This window comes from Giraffa tippelskirchi, chromosome 13 (genome assembly GCF_054371585.1).
Source record: "Giraffa tippelskirchi isolate mGirTip1 chromosome 13, T2T-mGirTip1v1.2.pri, whole genome shotgun sequence".
Taxonomy (NCBI): domain Eukaryota; kingdom Metazoa; phylum Chordata; class Mammalia; order Artiodactyla; family Giraffidae; genus Giraffa; species Giraffa tippelskirchi.
Genome location: NC_137287.1, coordinates 64,001,689 through 64,028,023, shown reverse-complemented (window position 1 = coordinate 64,028,023; position 26,335 = coordinate 64,001,689). Strand labels below are relative to the sequence as shown.

Below are 26,335 nucleotides of genomic sequence, written 5' to 3'. Positions count from 1 at the left end.
CTATGGTCAGGTGTAAGTAAGGGTCAAAAAGCATTACTGTGTTCCTCTCATCATGGTATCAGAGTTGTGGAGATAACGGTTATTGGTAAAGTAGAAGCCAAATAGCCCAAGGGATGGGCTCCCCTCATTGCCACTTTGGACTCTGAGTTGGCTTATATCATCAGATGCTGCTGGGGACAAAAGGTTGTTAGTCTAATCCATAATCTTGTTTATTTTGGAAAGCCAAGTGTTCTAGGTAAAAATAGAGTTGTCAGATTCAGCTTAAGGTCACTGTGGGTAGCAGAGGGAGTAGCTGGTTATTAGTAATAAATGTCATCAATGTTTTAAGTCTTGTGGGGCTGTGTTGGCCTCCATGGCACAAGATGAGTGGTGGAGAGTCCATCCATCCCTTCCTTGAGCCTCCATTGCTGTGTAACTAGACAGTCTTTCCAGTGGCAGGGAGCTCACCATGCATGCACAGTTTTCAGAAAATAAATGTCAGCCAGAAGAAGGAGATTGTTTCAGGTGTTTGTGTCTTTTCTTCCGCATCTCCTCCCTGGTCCTCCTTGGACACAGTGGCCCCTGTCAGGGAACTCAGAACCAGGGGTTCTGTTGAGACACGGCCAACAAGGTGTCAGTGTCCCACACTAAATTAACAAGAGTAGCTCCTCCACGGCGGAGTCTCCTCTGATTTCTGGTCAAGTGAAGCTGAGAAACTTGAATTCTCTTTCATTAGACATGAGTGTCAGAAATTCACCACATCTTGGAGTATCCATTGGTGTCATAGATAGGCTGAGAGCAAATAGTAGTCACTAGGTATGGCTTAACCAGCCATGTCTGCAGTGACTTTTGTGAGCTACTGGCACAGTGGTAAAGAATCCACCTCCCAATACAGTAAACTCAGGAGACATGCATTGCATCCATGGGTCAGAAAGATCCTTTGTAGTAGGAAATGGCAACCCGCTCCATTAACCTTGCTTAGAAAATTCCATGGACAGAGAAGCCTAGCAGTCCATGGAGTCGCAAAGAGTCAGATACAACTAAGCACACACGCGGTGTATGTTGTTTTTTGATTTATGTTTCCTGTATTTATTTTTTTATAATTTTATTTTATTTTTGGATGTTTTGGGTCTTTACTGCTGTGGGGACTTTTCTCTAGTTGTGATGAGTGGGGGCTACTCTCTAGTTGAAGTGTGAGGCCTTCTCATTGTGGTGGCTTCTCTTATTGAGGAGTATAGGCTGTAGGGCACACAGGTTTCAGTAGTTGCAGCACATGGGCTTTAGAACACAGGCTTAATAGTTGTAGTGCGTGGGCATGGTTGCTCCGAGGCACGTGGGATCCTCCCATATCTCCTACATCCACAGGCAGATTGTTTACCACTGAGCCACCAGGGAAGCCCCCTCGTTTATTTCCTTTTTTATAGATTAGCATCTTTTGTCATTTTTTAAAATTCCCTTCATTTTTTTCTTAAAAGATGGCACACTAGGTATTCTCTCTTTAAGGTCTTTTTTGGACCATTAAGAATTAATTCCTAGAAATGCTTCCAAGTCAGTTTGTTGGGATCTTCATTCTTTTGATATCTGTTTGTACAGGTATTTGTACAACCATGTGCCACTTTATATCCCATAGTCTATATTTTCATAGTTTACATATGTTACTTTAGCTACTAATCTCCTATGCTTGTATGCTTAAGTGATTTTGAGGTTTTTTTGTAATTATAAATATGCTGCTATGCATTACCTTACACATATGTATTTTCTTTGTTTGATCTATCAATATATATTAGGCGAAAACATTAAGAAATATCCAAAGATGAGAGTCTACTATAAAACATATTTGAAGTCTAGAAATACTAATGATGTGGTAAAATACCTTCCTCACGTTCATTAAGACTCTTCTCACAGTTTTCACATAAGATCTCATATTATAGTGATTTTCTTGTAACTTCATGACAATAGGAGAATCTCCTGCTGTTCACTTGTTATAAATTTGAAATCTAGGGATTTCTCAGTAGATCTCTTTCTTTCTTTTTTTTTTTTTTTTTTATTTAGTGTGCTTAATTCTTCTCTCTATGCAGCTCAGGATGAAGTACTAGATGGAAATCGTATGTTTGAGCGTCAAGACTCCAGGTCAAAATCAGAGATTCAAGTGAAGAAACCAAGTTTTCACAAAGGGGAAACACTTACTAGTAAGTATAGTTAGAGAGCATCACCGACTCACTGGGCATGAATTTGAGCAAACTCTGGGTAATATTGGAGGACCGAGGACCCTGGTGTGCTGCAGTCCATGGGGTTGCTAAGAGATGGACACGACATAGGAACTGAAGAATAATAAAAACTACAGAAAAGTTTTGATTATTATAAATTAAGCTCGTTAGAAGATGTTTTTGTTTCATGATTGTGTATCTTTGAGGTATATTTTATAGAAATAATACACTTTGACTAAACAGTGAATACCATGAGCTACTTAGAGAAAAAAGCAGAAATATTGATACCTTAGGTTGAAAATTCTATTCTTAAGATTATTTGGTGATGACCAGCAGATGAATGCCCCAAGGACAATAGCAGGTGAATAATTGTCTCTCTGGAATTTGTGTGCCTTTCAGCCAGCTTCAGGTAATTATGGGAACAGAAGCCCAATGGATGCCTCTACCCGTGATAGGGCCCTTGTGCCATGGAAGGTCATGGAGATCATGGTCACCTCTGCACCAGTCACCAAATGACTCTAGAAATACAATATCCCTGCCCCCTACTTTGAGTTCTGGCTTTGGCACACATGCTCAGATAACCACTGATGATGTTGCAATATTGACCTAACTCCTAATGCTGCTTATGGTTTAAAGCTGGGAGGTTTGAATAAAAGTAATGGAGGCTTCTCTGATTCATGTCAATGTCACTTGGAGCAGAGGAGGAGCATTTGTATCAACATGAGTTACAGGTGTCATCACAATTTGGACTTTAGTGTGTGCTGGGACCCATGGCCCACTACTTGGCCAGGAGCTCTTTGGTAAAAGACCCATTAATGTTCTCCTGGAGGCCCCACTGTTTAGGAACTAGACCTAGAGATTTCTTTGGGAAAATCTTTAACCAGATCATCTAGGGGTGGGTGCCCATTAGCATTTTTAGGTCTGTTCAGTGGTCATTAGTACTGTTTTGTTGGTAGCTACTTTTCCTATGTCTTAAAATTTGTCAGTCAGGATCTGCATTGTGCTGTGAACTAATAGACATCATCATATAAGCAGGTTTAATTGAGCTTAAAAACGGGTAAAGTTGACCTGATGGAAACTAAATAGAAATCTGAGTTGGATCAGAAATATTTTTACCGTCCTTTCTCCACCCATGACTTTAGAGATCAGCAGTGTGGCTCATGGAGCCTTTAAGAACCTCTGTAAGTGATGATCCAAGTATGTTTTTCAAGGCAAGGGAAATTCCAATGTAAGGGCTCTTCTGTTGGAGCCAGATGTGCACTCAACCAAGGAGGGGAAAAGGTCTTAGGTGGTCATGTCTCTGATCCCCCTTTTCCTCTACCTCACTGGGCAATAAGGGACTGGCACATCATACAGTGGGTTCTACAGTGACAAGCCCTACAATGTATCCTCTCCCTCACCTAATTTAACAAAATGACTTCTTTTTCACACAGGCAAACTACCTTAGTCAGCAAAGTCTCTCTGAGTAGCTACGGAAAACAATCCTTAGGAGTCTGCTTTCTTTTTTCATTAAAGTGTTAATCTCAACAACTCACTGCCTCATAGGGTATCTGTTGGTTCCAGCGCATGCTAGAGTGGTCAGTGCAATTCTGGGGTGCAATTCAGCATGCATGGCCTCCAAAGTTTCTGGACCCATCAGTAACTATAAAATTCCTTCTCTAGTTTTTCAGAGCTTGTGTATTGTCTCTCATCTGAGTCATTCAGCATCTTGTTAGGTGAATCAAAGGCTAAGGAGAAAGACAGTTGTTCTCCTTCAGAACTGAAAAGCTTATGCAAGGAATTGGGCACAGATGACAGGATTAAGATGAGGTATACAATGGAATATTACTCAGCCATAAAAAGGAGTGTAGCACTGACATTTGCAGTTACATGGATGGACTCCAGAGAGTATTTTATAGTGAGACAAATTAGAGAAGGACATATACTGTATGATATCACTTATATCTGTAATCTCAAAAATAATAAAAATGACTGTGTTTACAAAGTAGAAACAAAACTCACAGATATAGAACACTAACTTGTGGTTATCAAAAGGGGGATGAAAGATGGGAAGGACATTGTGGTGGGATGAACCAATACATACTACTGTGTATGAAATAGATAAGCAGCAAGGATATACTGTAGAGCACAAAGAATTATACCCATTATCTTATAATAACCTATACTGGATTATAGTCTGAAAAAATAGTGAATCACTATGCTATGTACCTAAAACTAGCTCAGCTAGTAAAGAATCTACATGTAATGCATGAGACCCCAGTTTGATCCTTGGGTTGGGAAGATCCACTGGAGAAGGGTAGCCTAACCACTCCAATATTCTTGGGCTTCCTTGGTGGCTCAGCTGGTAAAGAATCCACCTGCAATGTGGGAGACCTGGGTTTGATCTCTGGGTTGGGAAGACCCCCTGGAGAAGGGAACGGCTTACCCACTCCAGTATTCTGGCCTGGAGAATTCCATGGACTATTATTCTCCGTGGGGTCACAAAGAGTCAGGCAGGACTGAGTGACTTTTACAACATAGTATTATGGTACTAAATCAACTCTTGAGAAATTTATATGCAAGTCAGGAAGCAATTGGACATGGAACAACAGACTGGTTCCAAATAGGAAAAGGAGTACGTCAAGGCTGTATATTGTCACCCTGCTTATTTAACATATATGCAGCGTACATCATGAGAAACGCTGGGCTGCAGGAAGCACAAGCTGGAATCAGGATTGCCGGGAGAAATATCAATAACCTCAGATATGCAGATGACACCACCCTTATGGCAGAAAGTGAAGAAGAACTAAAGAGCCTCTTGATGAAAGTGAAAGAGGAGAGTGAAAAAGTTGGCTTAAAACTCAACATTCAGAAAACAAAGATCATGGCATCTGGTCCCATCACTTCATGGCAAATAGATGGGGAAACAGTCACAGACTTTCTTTTTTTGGCCTCCAAAATCACTGCAGATGAAGACTGCAGCCATGAAATTAAAAGACGCTTGCTCCTTGGAAGGAAGGTTATGACCAACTTAGCATATTAAAAAGCAGAGACATTACTTTGCCAACAAAGGTCCATCTAGTCAAGGCTATGGTTTTTTCCAGTAGTCATGTATGGATATGAGAGTTGGACTGTGAAGAAAGCTGAGCGCTGAAGAATTGATGCTTTTGAACTGTGGTGTTGGAGAAGACTCCTGAGAGTCCCTTGGACTGCAGGAGATCCAACCAGTCCATCCTAAAGGAAATCAGTCCTGAATATTCATTGGAAGAACTGATGTTGAAGCTAAAACTCCAATACTTTGGCCACCTGATGCGAAGAGCTGACTCATTTGAAATGACCCTGATGCTTGGAAAAATTGAAGGCGGAAGGAGAAGGGGATGACAGAGGATGAGATGGTTGGATGGCATCACTGACTCAAAGGACATGAGTTTGAGTAAACTCCGGGAGTTGGTGATGGACAAGGAGGCCTGGAGTGCTGCAGTCCATGAGGTCGCAAAGAGTCGGATACGACTGAGCAACTGAACTGAACTGAAATCAATTCCAGTTTAATCAGACCTTTTGTAAACAGTGCAGTAGGTACTCTTGAGAGCCGCATGGTATCCCCTAGTTTAGGAAGCTCATTTGCCTCATTGGCAAAGCCCCCTTTCTGTATCTTGCAAGTTATCTGGTAGTAGCTCCCTCCCTACGATGCCGTGCATGCTCATTAGTACTTCCCACCATGTTCTCTCCACAAAAGCACTGGGCTTCATTGACCACAGTGCTCCTTGTGCTAACCTGGTAATGAGAGAAAGGAAATACCAGTTTCTGAATAGGTCTATTAACATAGCAAACGAACTCAAGGTTACAATGAACTATTATTCACTTACCCTCAGAGTGTAGGCTGTAGATCAGACAGGGGAGATCACAAGCTCCATTGTGTTCCCTCTCACACCACGGAAGAGCCCCTGCCAAGGGGCAGACACATCAGTGCAGACTGAGGTGAGGGTTGGTCTCCCAGCTGAAGGAACCCCAAACAAAAGGCTCCTGCCATTTTATGGATCCCACTACTCAGGTAGCTAGAGTTCTAAAGAGCATCAGCATGATTACTCATTTGCTCTATCCTGTAATGCTTCACACATGGTTTCCGAACAACTTTGCACACACCACTAGGACAACAACCAAGTTTGAAATTGATTTCATGACTTGACTATGGTCAACTTTCCCTTACCCACCCCACTCCCATGTCCTGCTGTGAGGATTTATATTAATTACTGTAACCTTGTGTTACTCCTTTTATTTTTCCTTCAGCAGTTTTGTTTTATTACGTTTGCTTTCTCTTTCCATTCCATATTCTTGTCCTTATTGGTTTAATTATATTTAGAAATACGTAGAGTTGAGTCTTCTTCAAGAGTTAAATAGTACATAAAACAGTGCATTTAGAGATTTATTGTTCTTTCCTCAGTCTTCCTCTCCTTTTATAGATATCCATGTACATTATTTCGTGATAGCTTTCCTGTGTTTTCTCTAGTTTTTTTCCTCTCTCTCCTTGTTTTTTCTCATTTCTTCTTATTCTTTACCCAAAGTTTCCATACTAGTTTTCCCCTTTTCTGTTTTTTCCTAAGTTAACATTATATCCAGAAATCCCTCCATGTCAGTATCTAGTGATGGGTTTCACTCAGATTATAGCATGGGTACAGCTGTTTCTACACATTATTTACCATACATTATATATACCATTGTGTATAATTATGGTTTATCTAATCTTCTTTGCTTTAAAATTTATATACTTTTGAATATTTTGCACTCACAAATATGATCTGTGTATCCATGAAGGAACTTAAGGAATCTCTTTTGCGTAGCTTCTGATAATCATGTGCCTGACCATACTTCTGTGCTTCAGCATCAAAATTCAGTGTCAAAACTCCCAGTGCAGGTACAGAAACAGATAACTTCCAGAGGAGGAAAGCACAGTAGTAAGTACAACAGTTATAGATGCCTTTGAATAATAAAAAAAATTAATCTCATTAGATTTTTCTATTTAGTTCAAGAATGTGTGTTTGAGCATATGCTTGCTTGTGTTTATGTGTGTGTTCAAGCTGAGCACTGAAGAATTGATGCTTTTGAACTGTGGTGTTGGAGAAGACTCTTGAGAGTCCCTTGGACTGCAAGGAGATCCAATCAATCCATCCTAAAAGAGATCAATCCTGGGTGTTCATTGGAAGGTCTGATGTTGAAGCTGAAACTCCAATACTTTGGACACCTCATGCGAAGGGTTGACTCATTGGAAAAGACCCTGATGCTGGGTAGGATTGGGGGCAGGAGGAGAAGGGGATGACAGAGGATGAGATGGTTGGATGGCATCACCGACTCGATGGACATGGGTTTGGGTGGACTCCGGGAGTTGGTGATGGACAGGGAGGCCTGGCGTGCTGCAATTCATGGGGTCGCAAAGAGTCGGACACGACTGAGCGACTGAACTGAACTGAACTCAACTCAGTCCCCACACACTATAGCCCAACTGCCAGGCTCCTCTGCCTGTGGAATTCTCCATGCAGAAATACTGGAGTGGGTAGCCATTTCCTACTCCAGGGGATCTTTCCAGCCCAAGCATTAAGCCCACATCTCTTATGCCTCCTGTACTGGCAGGCCAATTCTTTACCATTGTGCCACCTGGTTTGAACATAAAATTCACAGTGTCACTTTAATCTAAATGTGAATGTGAAAGTCGCTCAGTCATGTCCGACTCTTTGCAACCCCAGGGACTATACAGTTCAAGGAATTCTCCAGGCCAGAATACTGGAGTGGGTAGCCTTTCCCTTCTCCAGGGGATCTTCCCAACCAAGGGATTGAACCCACATCGCCTGCATTGCGGGCGGACTGATTACCAGCTGAGTTACAAGGATAGTGATCTAAATGTGAATAATAGCCAGGTGGCACTAGTGGGAAAGAATCCACCTGCCAATACAGGAGAGACCTGGGTTCAATCCCTGGATCGGGAAGATCCCCTATAGTAAGAAATGGCAAGCCACTCCAGTATTCTTGCCTGGGAAATCCTGTGGACAGAGGAGCCTGGCGGGCTACAGTCCATGGGTTCACAAAGAGTCAGACATGACTGAAGCAACTTAACATGCTTGCATGTGAATAATATAAAACAACTAGAGAACAGGAACCATTTAACATTTGGTTGGTATTTATTGTTATAAGACTCCATCGTAGAGAGAGTTGCAGTCAGTGTCCACCAAGGCCCGGTAACTACTTAGTAGTTTTTCCAATGGATTCTACACTTTTAGTCAGCAATAGAAGATTGGGGTCAAAAGCCAGGTGGGCACCTCTGATGTGTGGCTGTGTTATTTTGCCACAGGCTCCAACAGGCATCAGAGAGGTTGATGAGACCTACAACTTAAAAGGCAATGGATTCAGGCAAGGGCAAGTAAGAGGATTTCCTGTGTAGCCAGTTGGTGGACCTCCAGGGCTTCCTATAATCAGACCCCACTCAGCATACAGGTCTTTTTGGTATCTGATTGCTGGGTGCTGTCATCAGGATGGCTGCGTAGGGGGATGTGTGAGTACCAGTGTCTGAACAGTCCCACCAATCACTGGGCATCTTTTGTATTGTTGGGGCTGAGAGCCTGAGGATGACTAAAACTTAGCAATTGTTGCCTCTGAAGAGATACCCACTGTCGTTTCCCAGTTTATTCCCAGGAATTTTCTGAGTCATGGGTCCTTTTGCCTTGTCCATAGTAATGTCCTAGACACGTTGCTACATGTGGATCAAAATGGCATCCAGTCCTAGTTGGGTAGTACCTTTGTCTGGACCAAGTAGGAGACATTCTTTATAGGCAGAAGGCTAGTGCTCCATCTGGGAATGAGACTTGTAGCTCATGGCCTTGTGGAAGGATATTGAAGGAGTATTGTAATTTATTACAGAAAAGGCAGACAGATCCTGATCATCTGTGTGGACAGGGATGCCCAAACGGGCATTTACAATAAGAATTCCTTCAAACCTATTTATCTTAACTTGGGCAAGAGCCTCTATGGCAGTCACAGTGTCAGTTAAGGCCGGTGTCCTGATCCATACCATAGCATTAAGCTGTAGTAAGTAGTCCTGTAGTCCAGTCCAGGCACGCAAAGCCGATTGTATAGGTTTACTTAGTTACTGAGTGGAGAAATAATCTCACAGAGATGTTTGGTTCACTTAAACTCATCAAACAGGGAAGGCATTACTTTTTCTCTTCTTAATAGTTCTGAATAAAAGTCTGAAGGCACAGGTAGTCTAGCAGATTTGCAGTCTTCCATGTGCCTCACTGAAATGACTCTGAGTGCAGCAGTGCTTTTCACGGCTTGGGGTTGATGTGAGTTGGAGTTCACACAGAAAATACATCTGCACTAATGATGTATTCAGCAGTGGGAGCTATGAAATAGAGGCTTATAATGCCCAAAGGCACCCGCACTACGGTCAGGTGTAAGTAAGGGTCAAAAAGCATTACTGTGTTCCTTTCATCCTGGTGTCAGAGTTGTGGAGATAACAGTCATTGGTAAAGTAGAAGCCAAATGTCCTAAGGTATGCAATGTTCCCCCACTACCACTTTGAACTCTGAGTTGGCATACATCATCAGATGCCACTGGGGACATAGGGATGATGGTCTAATCCCTAACCATGTTTATTTTGAAAAGTCAAGTATTCTAGGTCAAAATAGGCAGAGTTGTGGAATTCATCTTAGCATCACTGTCAGCGGAGGGGAGCAGAGGGAGTAGCACATTATTAGTACTAAGTATCATCACTGTTTTGCTTCTCTTGAGGCTGTTTTGGCCTCCATGGTTCACTTCCTGGCACAAGATGAGTGGTGGAGAGTCCATCCATCACTTTCTTGAGCCTCCATTGCTGGGTAACTAGACAGTGTTTCCTGTGGCAGGGAGCTCACCATGCCTGGACAGAAGTTTTCAGAAACTAAGTGGCAGCCAGGAGAGGAAGGAGATTGTCTCAGGTGTTTGTGTCTTTTCTTCCACATATCCTCCCTTGTTGTCCTTGGACACAGTGGCCCCTGTCAGGGAACTCAGGACCAGGGGTTCTGTTAAGACACAGCCAGCAAGGTGCCAGCGTCCCACACTAAGTTAACACGAGTAGCTCCTCCATAGTGGAGTCTATGTAGTCTCCTCAGGTTGCTGGTCAAGTGGAACTGAGAAACCTGGATTCTTTTTCTTTAGACATGATTCTCAAAAATTCAGTATATCTTGGAGTATCCATCAGTGTCAGAGATAAGCTGAGAGCAAATAGCAGTCACTGGGTACAACTGAGTCAGCCGTGTCTGTAGCGACTAATTGACTCACTATATTAGTTTTTTACTTTTATTTCCTATATTTCCTTTTTAAAGGATTAATACCTTTATCACTTTCTTCAAGTTCCTTTTTTTCATTTCTTCCTTCCTCCTGCTTTCCTGCTTGCCTGCCTGCAGCATACTCTGTATTCCCTGTCAGGTTGTTTCTTGCCTGTTAAGAGGTAAATCCTAGAAATGCTTCCGAGTCAGTTTGTTGGGTCTTCTTCATTCCTTTTATACCTGTTTGTACAGCTGCGTGTGCCACATTATATCCCATAGTCTGTATTTTCTTAGTTTACATGCATTACTTTAGCTTACCAATCTCCTATGCTTATATATTTAAGTGGTTTTGACTATTTTGCTGTTAATGAATAACTTTGTACGTGTGTATTTTCATTGTTTGGTTTTTCAATATGTATTACCTGAAAATATTTGGAAAACTCAGAAAATGAGAGACTAATATAAAACATATTAGAAGTCTAAGAATATTAATAATGTGCTAAAATACCTTCCATGCAGCCTTATTAACATTCTTCAGACAGTTTTCTTTTTTTTTTAAGGTGGTATAGTTACAATTTTGTTTTTATTATTAATTTATTTATTTTAGTTGGGGGCTAATTACTTTACAGTATTGTAGTGGTTTTTGCCATACATTGACATGAATCAGCCATGGGTTTACATGTGTTCCCCATCCTGAACCCCCCTCCCACCTTCATCCCCATCCCATCCCTCTGGGTCATCCCATTGTCCCAGCCCTGAGCATTTGTCTCATGCATCGAACCTGGAATGGCGTTCTGTCTCACATATGATAATATACATGTTTCAATGCTATTCTCTCAGAATATCCCACCCTCACCTTCTCCCTCAGAGTCCATAAGGCTGTTCTATGCATCTGTGTCTCTTATTCTAGCTCACATATAGGGATATCGTTATCATCTTTCAAATTCCGTATATATGCATTAGTACACTGTATTGGTGTTTTTCTTTCTGGCTTACTTCACTCTGTATAATAGGCTCCAGTTTCATCCATCTCAATAGAACTGATTCAAATGTATTCTTTTTAATGGCTGAGTAATATTCCATTGTGTATATGTACCACTGCTTCCTTATCCATTCGTCTGCTGATGGACGTCTAGGTTGCTTCCATGTCCTGGCTATTATAAACAGTGCTGCGATGAACATTGGCGTACATGTGTCTCTTTCAATTCTGGTTTCCTTGGTGTGTATGCCCAGCAGTGAGATTGCTGGGTCATATGGCAGTTGTATTCCCAGTTTTTTAAGGAATCTCCACACTGGTCTCCATAATGGCTGTACTAGTTTGCATTCCCACCAACAGTGTAAGAGGGTTCTCTTTTTTCCACACCCTCTCCAGCATTTATTGCTTGTAGACTTTTGGATAGCAGCCATTCTGACTGGCATGAAATGGTACCTCATTGTGGTTTTGATTTGCATTTCTCTAATAATGAGTGATGTTGAGCATCTTTTCATGTGTTTGTTAGCCATCTGTATGTCTTCTTTGGAGAAGTGTCTGTTTAGTTCTTTGGCCCATTTTTTGATTGGGTCATTTATTTTTCTGGAATTGAGCTGCAGGAGTTGCTTGTGTATTTCTGAGATTAATTCTTTGTCCGTTGCTTTGTTTGGTATTATTTTGTCCCATTCTGAAGGCTGTCTTTTCACCTTGCTTATAGTTTCCTTCATTGTGCAAAAGCTGTTAGTTTTAATTAGGTCTCATTTGTTTATTTTTGCTTTTATTTCCAACATTCTGGGAGGTGGGTCATAGAGGATCCTGCTGTGATGTATGTCAGAGAGTGTTTTGCCTATGTTTTCCTCTAGGAGTTTTATAGTTTCTGGTCTTACATTTAGATCTTTAATCCATTTTGAGTTTATTTTTGTGTATGGTGTTAGAAAGTGTTGTAGTTTCATTCTTTCACAAGTGGTTGACCAGTTTTCCCAGCACCATTTGTTAAAGAGATTGTCTTCTCTCCGTTACATATTCTTGCCTCCTTTGTCAAAGATAAGGTGTCCATAGGTGCATGGATTTATCTCTGGGCTTTCTATTTTGTTCCATTGATCTATATTTCTGTCCTTGTGCCAGTACCATACTGTCTTGTTGACTGTGGCTTTGTAGTAGATCCAGAAGTCATGCAGGTTGATTCCTCCAGTTCCATTCTTCTTTCTCAAGATTGCTTTGGCTATTCGAGGTTTTTTTGTATTTCCATACAAATTGTGAAATTATTTCTTCTAGTTCTGTGAAAGATACCATTGGTAGCTTGATAGGGATTGCAGTGAATCTATAGATTGCTTTGGGTTGTATACTCATTTTTACTATATTGATTCTTCCAATCCATGAACACGGTATATTTCTCCATCTATTTGTGCCCTCTTTGATTTCTTTCATCAGTGTTTTATAGTTTTCTATATATAAGTCTTTTGTTTCTTTAGGTAGATATATTCCTAAGTATTTTATTCTTTTCGTTGCAATGGTGAATGGAATTGTTTCCTTAATTTCTCTTTCTGTTTTCTCATTGTTAGTGTATAGGAATGCAAGGGATTTCTGTGTATTAATTTTATATCCTGCAACTTTACTATATTCATTGATTAGCTCTAGTAATTTTCTGGTAGAATCTTTAGGGTTTTCTAGTTGAGGATCATGTCATCTGCAAACAGTGAGAGTTTTACTTCTTCTTTTCCTATTTGGATTCCTTTTATTTCTTTTCTGCTCTGATTGCTGTGGCCAAAACTTCCAAAACTATGTTAAATAGTAGTGGTGAGAGTGGGCACCCTTGTCTTGTTCCTGACATTAGGGGAAATGCTTTCAATTTTTCACCATTGAGGATAATGTTTGCTATGGGTTTGTCATATATAGCTTTTATTATGTTGAGGTATGTTCCTTCTATTCCTGCTTTCTGGAGGGTTTTTATCATAAATGGATGTTGAATTTTGTTAAAAGCTTTTTCTGCATCTACTGAGATAATCATATGGTTTTTATATTTCAATTTGTTTATGTGGTATATTACATTGACTGATTTCAGATACTAAAGAAACCTTGCATTCCTGGGATAAAGCCCACTTGGTCATGATGTATGATCTTTTTAATATGTTGTTGAATTCTGTTTGCTAGAATTTTGTTAAGGATTTTTGCATCTATGTTCATCAGTGATATTGGCCTGTAGTTTTCTTTTTTTGTTGCATATTTGTCTGGTTTTGTAATTAGGGTGATGGTGGTATTCTTCCCACAGTTTTCTTGTACAACCTAGCATTTGGTGATGTTCTTATAACTTCATAAAAATGAAGTTTTTTATGAAGTTTTTTTATTTAGTGGGCCAAATTCTTCTCTTTATGCAGCTCAGGATGAAGTACCAGATAGAAATCATATTCTTGATCATCAAGACTCAATGTTAAAATCAGAGATTGAAGTGAAGAAACCAAGCTTGCACAAAGGGGAAAGACTTACTGGTAAGTACAAAAACTATGGAAAACCTTAAATTATTTTATGTTAAACTCAGTAGAAGATGTTTTTATTTTGGTTCATATTATATATTTTTGAACATGTATTTTATAGAAATGTTATACTTCGACTAAAGTGTGACTACCATGAGATATCTAGAGAAAAAAAGCAGAAATATTGTTAAACTTTGATTGGAATTTCTGTTCTTAAGATTATTTTGTAATTAGAAGATGAATGCCCCAAGGCCCAATAGCAGGTGAATAACTGTCTCTCCAAAGTAGAATGCCTTTCAGCCAGCTCCAGGTAATTATGGATACGGAAGCCCAACAGATGTTTCTATGCATAGCAGGGGCATTTTGCCATAGATTCGTTTGCCAAAGCAGTATTTCTGAGATCTGTAAATCAAGCATCTGATGGGTTCTGGAGGCCCTGTTGGAGGGCCTTTAGGGCCTTAGCTGTATCCTCACTAAAAGGAAGCAGCTTTTCTGGTAACCCCAGAGATCAGTCATTAAGAGCTCCACATGGGGAAATGAGAATGCAAGTGGTCAAAGAGTCCCACTATTTGCTGGGCCTGTTTTATTTGTTGGAGTTGAATAGTTGGCAGTCCTAGCCTCTGGAATGAGAAGTCATACCCCTTAGAGATCATGCCGAGGAGTTTCACTAGGGTACCAGGTAATTAAGTGTGTATACTAATGGCCCAGCCAAGAGCCACTAGTGGTTCCACAGGGCATCTAGTCCTTATTTGTTGTGTCCTTGTCTTGGCCCACTAGAGTGAAAACTAGTCCTCTCTGTGGGAGCAGGTGCTTCAAAGTCATGACCTGTGCACTGATTACTGATACCTGAGCGATTTGATGGCCATATGAAGGACATTAGTGCTCATGTAGCTAGAGTCATGAAACAGTTTTACCACAATTACTCGTTTGCTCAATCCTGTAATGCTTCTCAAATGGTTTCAGAATAGCTTTGAACATACACTTGATAAACAAACCAAATTTTAAAATGATTTCATGACTTGCTGTTATTCTCTTTCCCATTTTCATCTCAATCCCACGTCCAAGCGTGAGGGTTTATGTTAAATACTGTATTGAGAAGTTACCGCTTCTATTTTGCCTTCAGTTGTTTCATTTTGTAAGTTTGCTTTCTCTTTACATTCGATCTTCTTACCCTCACTGGTTTAATTATGTTTTGAAATACATAGAGCATGAACCTACTTCCAAAAGTTAAAAAGTATATAAAGAGCTATGTTTATAAGCTTATTATTCCTTCCTCAGTCTTCCCTCTCATCTTGTAGGTAACCATGTACATTATTTTGTGATAGGTTTCCTATGTTCCCTGTATTTTTTCTCTCCATCCTTGTTTTTTATCATTTCTTTTTTCTTATCCATACTAGTTTTCCTTTTTTTAGTTTTTTTTAAACTTAACATTATTCCTGACAATCCCTTGAAGAGATCCCTTTAAATCAATATGTAGAGATTCATTTCACTCAGATTATAGCACTGTGTACAGCTGTACCAGAATATTTACCATAATTCATATTGTTCCATAGTGGATAGCATGTATCCTAGTTTATTGAACTAATCTTCTTTGCTTTAAAATGTATATGGTTTTGAATATTTTGAACTTACAAATATGTTGTATTCAATAACCATGTACATACTCATTTGTATTTTTAGTTCTATGAATTTGTATTAGTCCAAAGTATAAACAGGACTTCCTAGGAGGTGCAGGGGTAAAGAATCCACCTGCCAGTGCAGGAGACATAAGAGACATGGGTTCAAGCTCTGAGTCAAGAACATCCCCTGGAATTGGAAATGGCTACCTACTCCAGTATCCTTGCCTGAAAATTCCATGGACAGAGGAGCCTGGCAGGCTACAGTCCATGGGGGTCCCATAGAGTTGAACATGACTAAGCAACTAGATATACAAGCAAAGTATAAATAACCTAGGAAAAATAGACACTTTAAATATGGATGTTTCTATGTATGTGTGTATGTGTATTACATTGTTTGTTACAGCTTCTTTAAAGTATACTCATTAAAAATGTCCTCACAATTTCCGGTTACATGTTATAATTTACTTATGTGTGCTCAATCACCTCAGTTTTGTCCAACTCTTTGCAATCCTATGGACTGTAGCCTGCCAGACTCCTCCGCCCATGGAATTTCCCAGGCAAGAATACTGGAGTAGGGTGCCATTTCCTTCTCTAGGGGACCTTCCTCACCCAGGGATCAAACCAGCATCTCCTGCATCACAGGCAGATTCTTTTCCACTGAGCCACTGGGGAAGTCCCAAAGTGAAAGTAAAAGTTGCTCAGTCATATCCAACTCTTTGTGACCCCATGGTCTCCAGGTCAGAATACTGGAGTGGGTAGCTGTTCCCTTTTCCCGGGGATCTTCCCAACCTAGGGATTGAACCCAGTTCTCCCACATTGCAGGCAGATTCTTTACCAGCTGAGCCACCAGGGAAGCACAAGAATACTGGAGTGGGTAGCCTATCCGTTCTCTGGTGGATCTTGCCAACCCAGGAATCAAACTGGGGTCTTCTGCACTGGAGAAGGATTCTTTACCAGCTGAGCTGCCAGGGAAGCCCAATTAACTTAACTTTATCAAAATGAGAGAAAAATTCACTGTATACTTATTGTAAATATGAAACCAGAGATTTTATTGTAGATCTGGTCATAGCAAACAACATCTTCTAACAACACAAGACAAGACTCTGCACATGGACATCACCAGATGGTCAACACCAAAATCAGATTGATTATATTCTTTGCAGCCAAAGATGGAGAAGCTCTATACAGTCAGCAAAAACAAGACTGGGAGCTGACTGTGGCTCAGATCATGAACTCCTTATTGCCAAATTCGGACTTAAATTGAAGAAAGTATGGAAAACCACTAGACCATTCAGGTATGACCTAAATCAAATCTCTTACAATTATACATTGGAAGTGAGAAATAGATTTAAGGGACTAGATCTGATAGACAGAGTGCCTGATGAACTATGGGAGGAGGTTTGTGATATTGTACAGCAGACAAGGATCAAGACCATCCCCAAGAAAAAGAAATGCAAAAAAGCAAAATGGCTGTCTGAGGAGGCCTTACAAAGAGCTGTGAAGAGAAGCCAAAAGCAAAGGAGAAAAGGAAAGATATACCCATTTGAATACAGAGTTCCAAAAAATAGCAAGGAGAAAAAAGAAAGCCTTCCTTAGTGATTAGTGCAAAGAAATAGAGGAAAACAATAGAATGGGGAAGACTAGAGATCTCTTCAAGAAAATTAGAGATACCAAGGAAACATTTCACGCAAAGATGGGCTCAACAAAGGACAGAAATGGTATAGACCTAACAGAAGCAGAAGATATTAAGAAGAGGTGGCAAGAATACACAGAAGAACTATACAAAAAAGATCTTCATGACCCAGATAATCACGATGGTGTTATCACTCACCTAGAGCCAGACATCTTGGCATGTGAAGTCAAGTATGCCTTAGGAAGCATCACTACGAACAAAGCTAGTGGAGGTGATGGAATTCCAGTTGAGCTCTTTCAAATCCTCAAAGATGATGCTGTGAAAGTGTTGCACTCAATATGCTAGCAAATTTGGAAAACTCAGCAGTGGCCTCAGGACTGGAAAAGGTCAGTTTTCATTCCAATCCCAAAGAAAGGCAATGCCAGAGAATGTTCAAACTACCACACAGTTGCCCTCATCTCACACGCTAGTAATGTAATGCTCAAAATCCTCCAAGCCAGGCTTCAGCAACACGTGAACTGTGAACTTCCAGATGTTCAAGGTGGTTTTAGAAAAGGCAGAGGAACCAGAGATCAAATTGCCAACATCTGCTGGATCATGGAAAAGCAAGAGAGTTCCAGAAAAACATCTATTTCTGCTTTATTGACTATGCCAAAGCCATTGACTGTGTGGATCACAACAGACTGTGGAAAGTTCTTCAAGAGATGGGAATACCAGACCATGTGACCTGCCTCTTGAGAAATCTATATGCAGGTCAGGAAGCAACAGTTAGAAGTGGATATGAAACAACAGACTGGTTCCAAATAAGAAAAGGAGTACATCAAGGCTGTATATTGTCACCCTGCTTTTTTAACTTATATGCAGAATACATCATGAGAAATGCTGGGCTGGATGAAGCACAAGCTGGAATCAAGATTGCTGGGAGAAACATCAATAACCTCAGATATGCAGATGACACCACCCTTATGGCAGAAAGCGAAGAAGAACTAAAGAGCCTCTTGATGGAAGTGAAAGAGGAGAGTGAAAAAGTTGGCTTAAAGCTCAACATTCAGAAAACTAAGATCATGGCATCTGGTCCCATCACTTCATGGAAAATAGACTGGGAAACAGTCACAGACTTTCTTTTTTGGGGGGTCTCGAAAATCACTGCAGTTTGTGATTGCAACCGTGAAATTAAAAGACGCTTGCTCCTTGGAAGAAAAGCTATGACCAACCTAGACAGCATATTAAAAAGCAGAGACATCATTTTGCCAACAAAGGTGCATTTTCCAGTATTCACGTATGGATTGGACTATAGAGAAAGAGTTGGACTATAGAGAAAGCTGAGTGCCGAAGAATTGATGCTTTTGAACTGTGGTGTTGGAGAAGACTCTTGAAAGTCCCTTGTTCTGCAAGGAGATCCAACCAGTCCATCCTAAAGGAGATCAGTCCTAAGTGTTCATTGGAAGTACTGATGTTGAAGCTGAAACTCCAATACTTTGGCCACCTGATGCGAAGAGCTGATTCATTGTAAAAGACCCTGATGTTGGGAAAGATTGAAGACATGAGGAGAAGGGGATGACAGAGGATGAGATGGTTGGATGGCATCACCACCTCAATGGACATGAGTTTGGGTAAACTCCAGGAGTTGGTGATTGACAGGGAGGCCTGTCATGCTGCAGTCCATGGGGTTGCAAAGAGTCAGACACAAATGAGCGCCTGAACTGAACTGATATATCTAGGAAGGAATTTAATGAATCTATTTTGGCTCCTGATGATGTGCCTCACAATGCTCCTGTGCTTCAGCATCAAGATTCAGTGTCAAAACTCCCAATACAAGTACAGAAACAGATAAATTCCAGAGGAGGAAAACACAGTAGTAGGTACAACAGTTATAGATGCCTTTAAATTTTTTAAAAATTAATCTTACCTGATCTTTTTTCTTTAGTTCATGAATATGTTTGAGCACATATAGCAATTTTGCACTTCAAATGTGAATAATATAAAAAATTAGAGAAAGGAACCATTTAACATTTGGCTGATATTTCTTGTTATAAGACTCCATTGTAGAGACACTTCTTGCTTAGTGACCACCAAGGCCCAGTAACTGCTCAGTAGTCTTTTAAAGGGATTCTATACTTTCAGCCACCAATAGGAGATTAGGGGTCCCTAAGGTGGGTGGGCACCTTGTATGTGTGGCTGTGTTCTTTTGCCACAGACTCCAACAGGCATCAGAGAGACCTATAACTTAAAAGGCAGTGGATTCAAGGGGCCAAGGAAAAGGTTTTCCTGTGTAGCCATTTAAAGGGTCTCCAGGCCATAGTCAGCGTACAGATCTTTTTGATAACCTGATTGCTGAGTGCTGTCATCAAGATGGCCAGAGGGGGATGTGTGAGTACCAGTGTCTGAACAGTCCCACCAGTCATTGGGCATCCTTTGTATTTGTAGGGGCTGAGAGCCTGAGCATGACTAAAACTCGGGCAATTATTGCCTCGAGAGAGAGTCCTACTCTCCCTTCCCAGTCAGGAATTTCCCATGAGTCATGGGTCCTTGTTTCTTGTCCTAGTAGTGTCCTAGACATGTTGCTACATATGGGTCAAAGTGGCATCCAGTGCTGGTTGGGTAGCACCCTTGCCTGGACCAACTAGGAGACATTCCTTACTCTGCAGAAGGCTAGTCCTCCATCTAGGAGTGAGATTTCCTGGTCATGGCCTTGTGAAAGGACATTAATGGAGTATTGAAAAGTATTCCAGAAAAGGCAAACAGATCTTGATCATCTGTGTGGACAGGGATGCTGAAAAGGGCATTTGAAATAAGAATTGACTCATACCTATTTCTCCGAACTTGAGCAAGAGCCTCTATGACAATCACAGTGTCATCAAGGAATGGTGTTTCCAAACATTGTATTACACTGTTGAGTGACTGAGGATTGAGTTTCCAAGTACCCAGGGCCTTTTGGGAATCTCAAGTAATGAACCTGGGCTTCCTAAGCACAGCAATAGTGGCAGTGTTCTTGTTGTTTTTGTTTGTTTTTAATTGCTGAGTCTGTTAATGCTCTTTTTGAGGGACAAAACTTCTAGCTGGTAGTTTATTAGGTTTGCTGTCTTCCATATGCCCCACTAAAATTGTCTTAACTACAATAATTTTGTTTATGGCTTGAATTAGATGCTGTCAGATATGCAAATCAACAATATGTCTATAATAATAATCTATTCAGTAGTAGTGCTACAATAATGATATGTTATATCTGTAGTCAAGTTTGGTAGGGGTCTTGGTGGTGGTGGCTTCCAACAGGAAATCAGAGCCTTATCCATTTCTCCTCATTCTCATCCCAGGGGTTTGGGGGGTCCTAGTCAGCTGTGCATCATTATCCCCAAAGTCCAAGATATGCAGTTCTTCCCCATGTGTACTTTCAACTTTGACCCTTTCACAGGACCTCATTTCCTCACTTTGGGCATAGGACATTCCATAGTCTTGTTTTTTTTTTTAAATCTAAAAAGTTTAGGTAAAAATTGGTAGGACTCTATGATTCATTTTAGAATATCCTGGGAGAAGCAGAAGGAACAGTGCTTCTAATAGTTGTAGGAATCATTACCAGGCAAACCTTAGGGAGGGTTGCCATTTGGCCTCTAAAGGACCCCATGGACTGTAGCATGCCAGGCTTCCCTGTCCTTCACCATCTTCCGGAGCTTGAAAGGACCTGAGTTACAATTTCTAAGTGGAGAACCCATTGATCTCTTCTTTTGCGCTCCCATTGTTTAACAACAAGACCCAGAGGTTTATTTGGAAAAGCCCTACCAGATCCTCCAGTTATATATGCCCAGTTAACATTTTAATGTCACTTTCTGTGATGATCTCTTTTTGTTATTTTGGCAGTATTTACATTTACCTTGCCCAGGAATTTGTCGGTTAACATCTGGATTATGTCACTGACAAATGGATCTAACTTTCCGAGGAGGTTTATTTGAGCTAGATAACCAGCAGGAATGGCACTAATTAACCTAGAGTCTTGTTATTAATAACAATCTCATTATCTATCACTGTCACTCTCTCCTTGTAGAATCTGGGGACCACCAGTGTAATTTGCAGAGCTGCTGTCCTCTCAAAGCTTGGTCTCAACATGTGTTTTGATCATAGGGAGCCCATCACTGTTGGCCAAAGCTGTCAGAGCCCAAATAGTTCCCATATGAGGAAGAAGGATGTGGATGTTCCTCTTAGCCTCCTTGATCAAATTTTCTGCTCTCAGGACACACTTAAACAGGTCCACCTATACAGTAACACTGTTCTTGCTAACTTTAAAAAGATTACCTCCTTTAAATCAGTTCATTCTATACTTTGCTTGCTTGAAAATTTTATGAATTAGTAAAATTATCAGATTAGAAGTAGAAAGTGTTGAAGAAAAAAAAGGGTGAAAAAAGATTCCTACTTCATCAGGCAAATGAACAACCCAAGTCTCTAAGATCTCTTTATGTGATGGACATGCAATCTCAAAGCGTTCTCAGTTCAGTTCAGTTCAGTCGCTCAGTTGTGTCCGACTCTTTGTGACCCCATGAACCACAACACGCCAGGTCTCCCTGTCCATCACCAACTCCTGGAGTTTACCCAAACTCATGTCCATTGAGTCAGTGATGCCATCCAACCATCTCATCCTCTGTCGTCCCCTTCTCCTCCTGCCCTCAATCTTTCCCAGCATCAGGATCTTTTCAAAAGAGTCAGTTCTTCGCATCAGGTGGCCATAGTATTGGAGTTTCAGCTTCAACATCAGTCCTTCCAATGAACACCAGGGCTGATCTCCTTTAGGATGGACTGGTTGGATCTCCTTGCGGCCCAAGGGACTCTCACGAGTCTTCTCCAACACCACAGTTCAAAAGCATCAATTCTTCGGCGCTCAGCTTTCTTTACATTCCAACTCTCACATCCATGCATGACTACTGGAAAAACCATAGCCTTGACTAGATGGACCTTTGTTGGCAAAGTGATGTCTCTGCTTTTTAATATGCTGTCTAGGTTGGTCATAACTTTCCTTCCAAGGAGTAAACGTCTTTTAATTTCATGGCTGCAATCACCATCCGCAGTGATTTTGGAGCCCCCAAAAATAAAGTCACCCACTGTTTCCACTGTTTCCCCATCTATTTGCCATGAAGTGATGGGACCAGATGTCATGATCTTAGTTTTCTGATTGTTGAGCTTTAAGCCAACTTTTTCACTCTCTTCTTTCACTTTCATCAAGAAGCTTTTTAGTTCTTCTTCACTTTCTGCCATAAGGGTAGTGTCATCTGCATATCTGAGGTTATTGATGTTTCTCCTGGCAATCTTGATTCCAGCTTGTGCTTCATCCAGCCCAGCGTTTCTCATGATGTACTCTGCATATAAGTCAAATAAGCAGGGTGACAATATATAGCCTTGACATACCCCTTTCCCTAGTTGGAACCTGTCTGTTGTTCCATGTCCAGTTCTAACTGTTGCTTCCTGACCTGCATACAGATTTCTCAAGAGGCAGGTCAGGTGGTCTGGTATTCCCATCTCTTTTCATTTAATTCAATCATGAGTCTCAGTAACTTGCTGTATTGTAGACTGTCCATTGTTGTTGGTGCTGTGCCTAGTTGCTCAGTCATGTCCAACTCTTTGCCACCCCATGGACTGTAGCCTACCAGAATGGGGACCTCATTAAAGTTGACAGCAATCATTGGGTGCAACTTAGCTTGCAGAGGATGTGACAATTTTTAGTACTGTCATCAGAGGACAAGGAGTACCCAGGGATTGCTTCCATAAATTTCCCAGAGTCCCTCTTTTAAATCACTAATTTGATCCACCAGGCATTTTGGCAGGGATTCTGGGGCTAAAGAGAAGGACCGTCATTACCCCTCTAGCCCAGGAAGCTTGCATAAACAATCTGCTAGCCCTCTCCAAGAGTGCCCCCAGGTGTTCCTAATGTAGCGCTTCTTGAGACTCATAGCTGTGGCTAGCAAAGTGCATTGTTGGACCTTCAGACTGTTGCATTTGACCAGCTAGTACTCCCCGACAGGCCTTGTAGTCCTCTTTAGTATCTTCCCAAAGTGCCCTGGAGGATCTTCATGGTTTTTACTTTTCCAGAAAGACACTGTGCTTAATTGGGCCACCCTGCTTGCCACCATTTGTCACTGAGAAGAGAGCTATCAGTTGTGAAGGTGATCTGTAAAGATAACCAAGTTGAAAGTAAAAAGCCTTTATTTACTTACTTCAAAAATCATGTAGGAGTCTAAACACGAAAGGGCACGAGCTCTACCAGTGTTCCCACCAGTCTTTCTTTTTTCCCATGACATCTGGCAAGCATCTGATGTATTGATAATAGGGGAGGGGAATGTCTCATTCTGGGTACAGATATTTGCGCTGCATCACATCACCTGTACACCATGTATACTACAAATTTAGATACATATATCATCATATACTATAATTGATACTATGTTACTTTTTCCAGTTTTATTGAGATATATTTGATATATATCATTGTGTAAGTTTAAGATATACAGCATAGAGATTTGATTTACATATGTTGTGGAAGGTACTATACTATTGTTTGAACACTTAGATGATTTTGAATATCTTGTGATTACAAATAATGCTATAATGACCAACCTTATGCACAAGTATTTTCATTGGTTGGTCTGTACATATATATTATCCTAAAGCATAAATAATTTATCAACATTAGAATCTAATATAAACATATTGATACCTGAGAATATTTATAAAACAAAGAGACAGCTTCAACAAATATCCATTAAAAGTATTGCATGAATTTTCATATCAGATCTAGTGTTATGATAATTTACTTAGGACTTTATAAAAATGAGAGAAAATGCTTCTGAGTTTAAAATCTAGAATTTTTACAGTCGAAATTTTTCCTATTAAGAGACTTAATTTATCTCTTTATATATCTTCTGATAAAGTGCCAGATGGAAATCTTATACTTGAACATGAAGATTCAGAGTTAAAAAAACAAGCGCAAGTAAAGAAACATAGAACTTCCATAGGAGAAAGACTCAAGAGTAAGTATGATAATTAGCAAAAATTTTATATAGTTTTAAGTTAAATATGTCAGAAGAGCTTTATTTGGTTCATAAATATGTGTTTGAACAAATATTTTGTAGAAATTTAAAACTTTGACATAAAATGTGATAACCCTGACAAAACTATAGGAGGGGGTGTGGAGAAAAGGGAACCCTCTTACACTGTTGGTGGGAATGCAAACTAGTACAGCCACTATGGAGAACAGTGTGGAGATTCCTTAAAAAACTGGGAATAGAACTGCCATATGACCCAGCAATCCCACTGCTGGGCATATACACCGAGGAAACCAGAATTAAAAGAGACGCGTGTACCCCAATGTTCATCGCAGCACTGTTTACAATAGCCAGGACATGGAAGCAACCTAGATGTCCATCAGCAGACGAATGGATAAGGAAGCTGTGGTACATATACACAATGGAATATTACTCAGCCATTAAAAAAAATACATTTGAATCGGTTCTACTGAGATGGATGAAACTGGAGCCCATTATACAGAGTGAAGTAAGCCAGAAAGAAAAACAACAATACAGTATACTAATGCATATATATGGAATTTGAAAGATGGTAACGATAACCCTATATGCGAGACAGAATAAGAGACACAGATGCATAGAACAATTTTATGGACTCTGAGGGAGAAGGTGAGGGTGGGACGTTCTGGGAGAATAGCATTGAAACATGTATATTATCATATGTGAAACAGAACACCACTCCATGTTCGATGCATGAGACAAGGGCTCAGGGCCGGGGCAATGGGATGACCCAGAGGGATGGGATGGGGAGGGAGGTGGGTGGGGGGTCCAGGAAGGGGAACACATGTAAACCCATGGCTGATTCATGTATGGCAAAAACTATTACGATATTGTAAAGTAATTAGCCCCCAACTAAAATAAATAAATTTATTAAAAATAAAAAAATAAAAAAAAAAATAAAAAAACTATAGAGCAAATGTATTATATGTTTTGATTGCAATTTCTTATCCTAGGATTATTACATGATCAAGGTCATGCTCTTGTTATTCACCAACACCAATAATAGACCTCATAAAGAATGTGTACTTTTTAGCCAACTCTGGCAGATTATGAATGACTTTTATGTGTGGTAGTGGCCATAGATTGCCATAGGCAAAGAGAGATGTTACTGAGGTTTCTAACTGAAATAGTGCATGGAAATCAGAGGGCTCCACGACAAGGGCACATAGGGCAGTCAGCTGAAGGGCCTCCAGCAGGTCCTGCCCATCAAGGCCCCAAGCAAACAGTGGTCTTTGTGGGAACCTGATGGGTGCTAGGTGATCCTGTGAGAGTGAGGCTGTGTCTGTGTAGTCCCACCAGTTACTCTGATGATTTTTATTTCGGAGGCAGAGAGGGTCAAAAGTATGACAGTCATTTTTTCTGGACTATTCCCCTTACAGATCATGCCCAGGAATTTTACTTCAGTTTTGAGTCCTTGTACCTTGTTAATAATGGCTTAGCTGCATCCTACTCGTAAGCAAATAGAACATCTTGTTCTTTTTGGGTAGTGCCCTTGTCTGAGCCCACTAGGATAATTTCACTGAAAGAGTGGAAGGCTAGCACTCCCTCCAGGAGCAGGACTTTTTCCAAGTCTTAACACATGCATTGATTACAGATAGAGAATTTAGGGACTCTCATGGGAAAATCTTGGTGGTGCACTAGAACCCATACTGCATACATCAGATAATCCTGATCATCCACGTGGAGAGTGATGCTGAGAAGGGCATCTGTGATGTCAGCTGCAGTGTACCAAGATTTATCTTGAATGATATCCTCTCTAAGTGTCACAATGTCAGGTACCACTGGTGCCAGAGACAACTCTAATGCTTTGTATAGCCCTAATCAATTTAGAGTCTGGGCATCAAAGTTCTTGTATACAGCCATGTGGAGTTACTGAATGGAGAAATAATTTACAGATAGTGTTGGCCTGTGAAAGCTCAACAGTGAGGGTAGTTGCTCCTTTTTACTTCCAAGGCTGGTAACTTTGTTTTTGGTAGACTGAGGTGCTAGGTGCCAATAGTTCAGTAGGTCATAATCTTTAACATACTCCATTAAAATACCCTAACCTCAGTAAATCTCACGGCGGGAGTGGGGGAGTTGTGCTGGTTGATATAAAAAGTACATTTCTACCAGTAACATA

The 26,335-nt window shown here is 40.6% G+C and overlaps 1 protein-coding gene across 49 annotated transcripts in view; it reads left to right on the top strand.

Annotated features, from left to right (window-relative positions):
- Window positions 1–26,335, top strand: part of CCDC7 (coiled-coil domain containing 7) — a 248,163-nt gene that overhangs the window by 141,029 nt on the left and 80,799 nt on the right. For 41 of the 49 annotated variants that reach the window (XM_081558761.1, XM_081558756.1, XM_081558748.1 and 38 more), the window contains 3 exons: window positions 2,058–2,168; window positions 13,805–13,915; window positions 24,064–24,162. In XM_081558761.1, the coding sequence (XP_081414887.1) occupies window positions 2,058–2,168; window positions 13,805–13,915; window positions 24,064–24,162 (321 nt within the window). Of the gene's footprint in view, window positions 1–2,057; window positions 2,169–13,804; window positions 13,916–16,682; window positions 16,815–24,063; window positions 24,163–26,335 lie in introns of all 49 variants that reach the window. The other 8 variants (XM_081558778.1, XM_081558777.1, XM_081558783.1 and 5 more) reach the window with 2 other exon arrangements.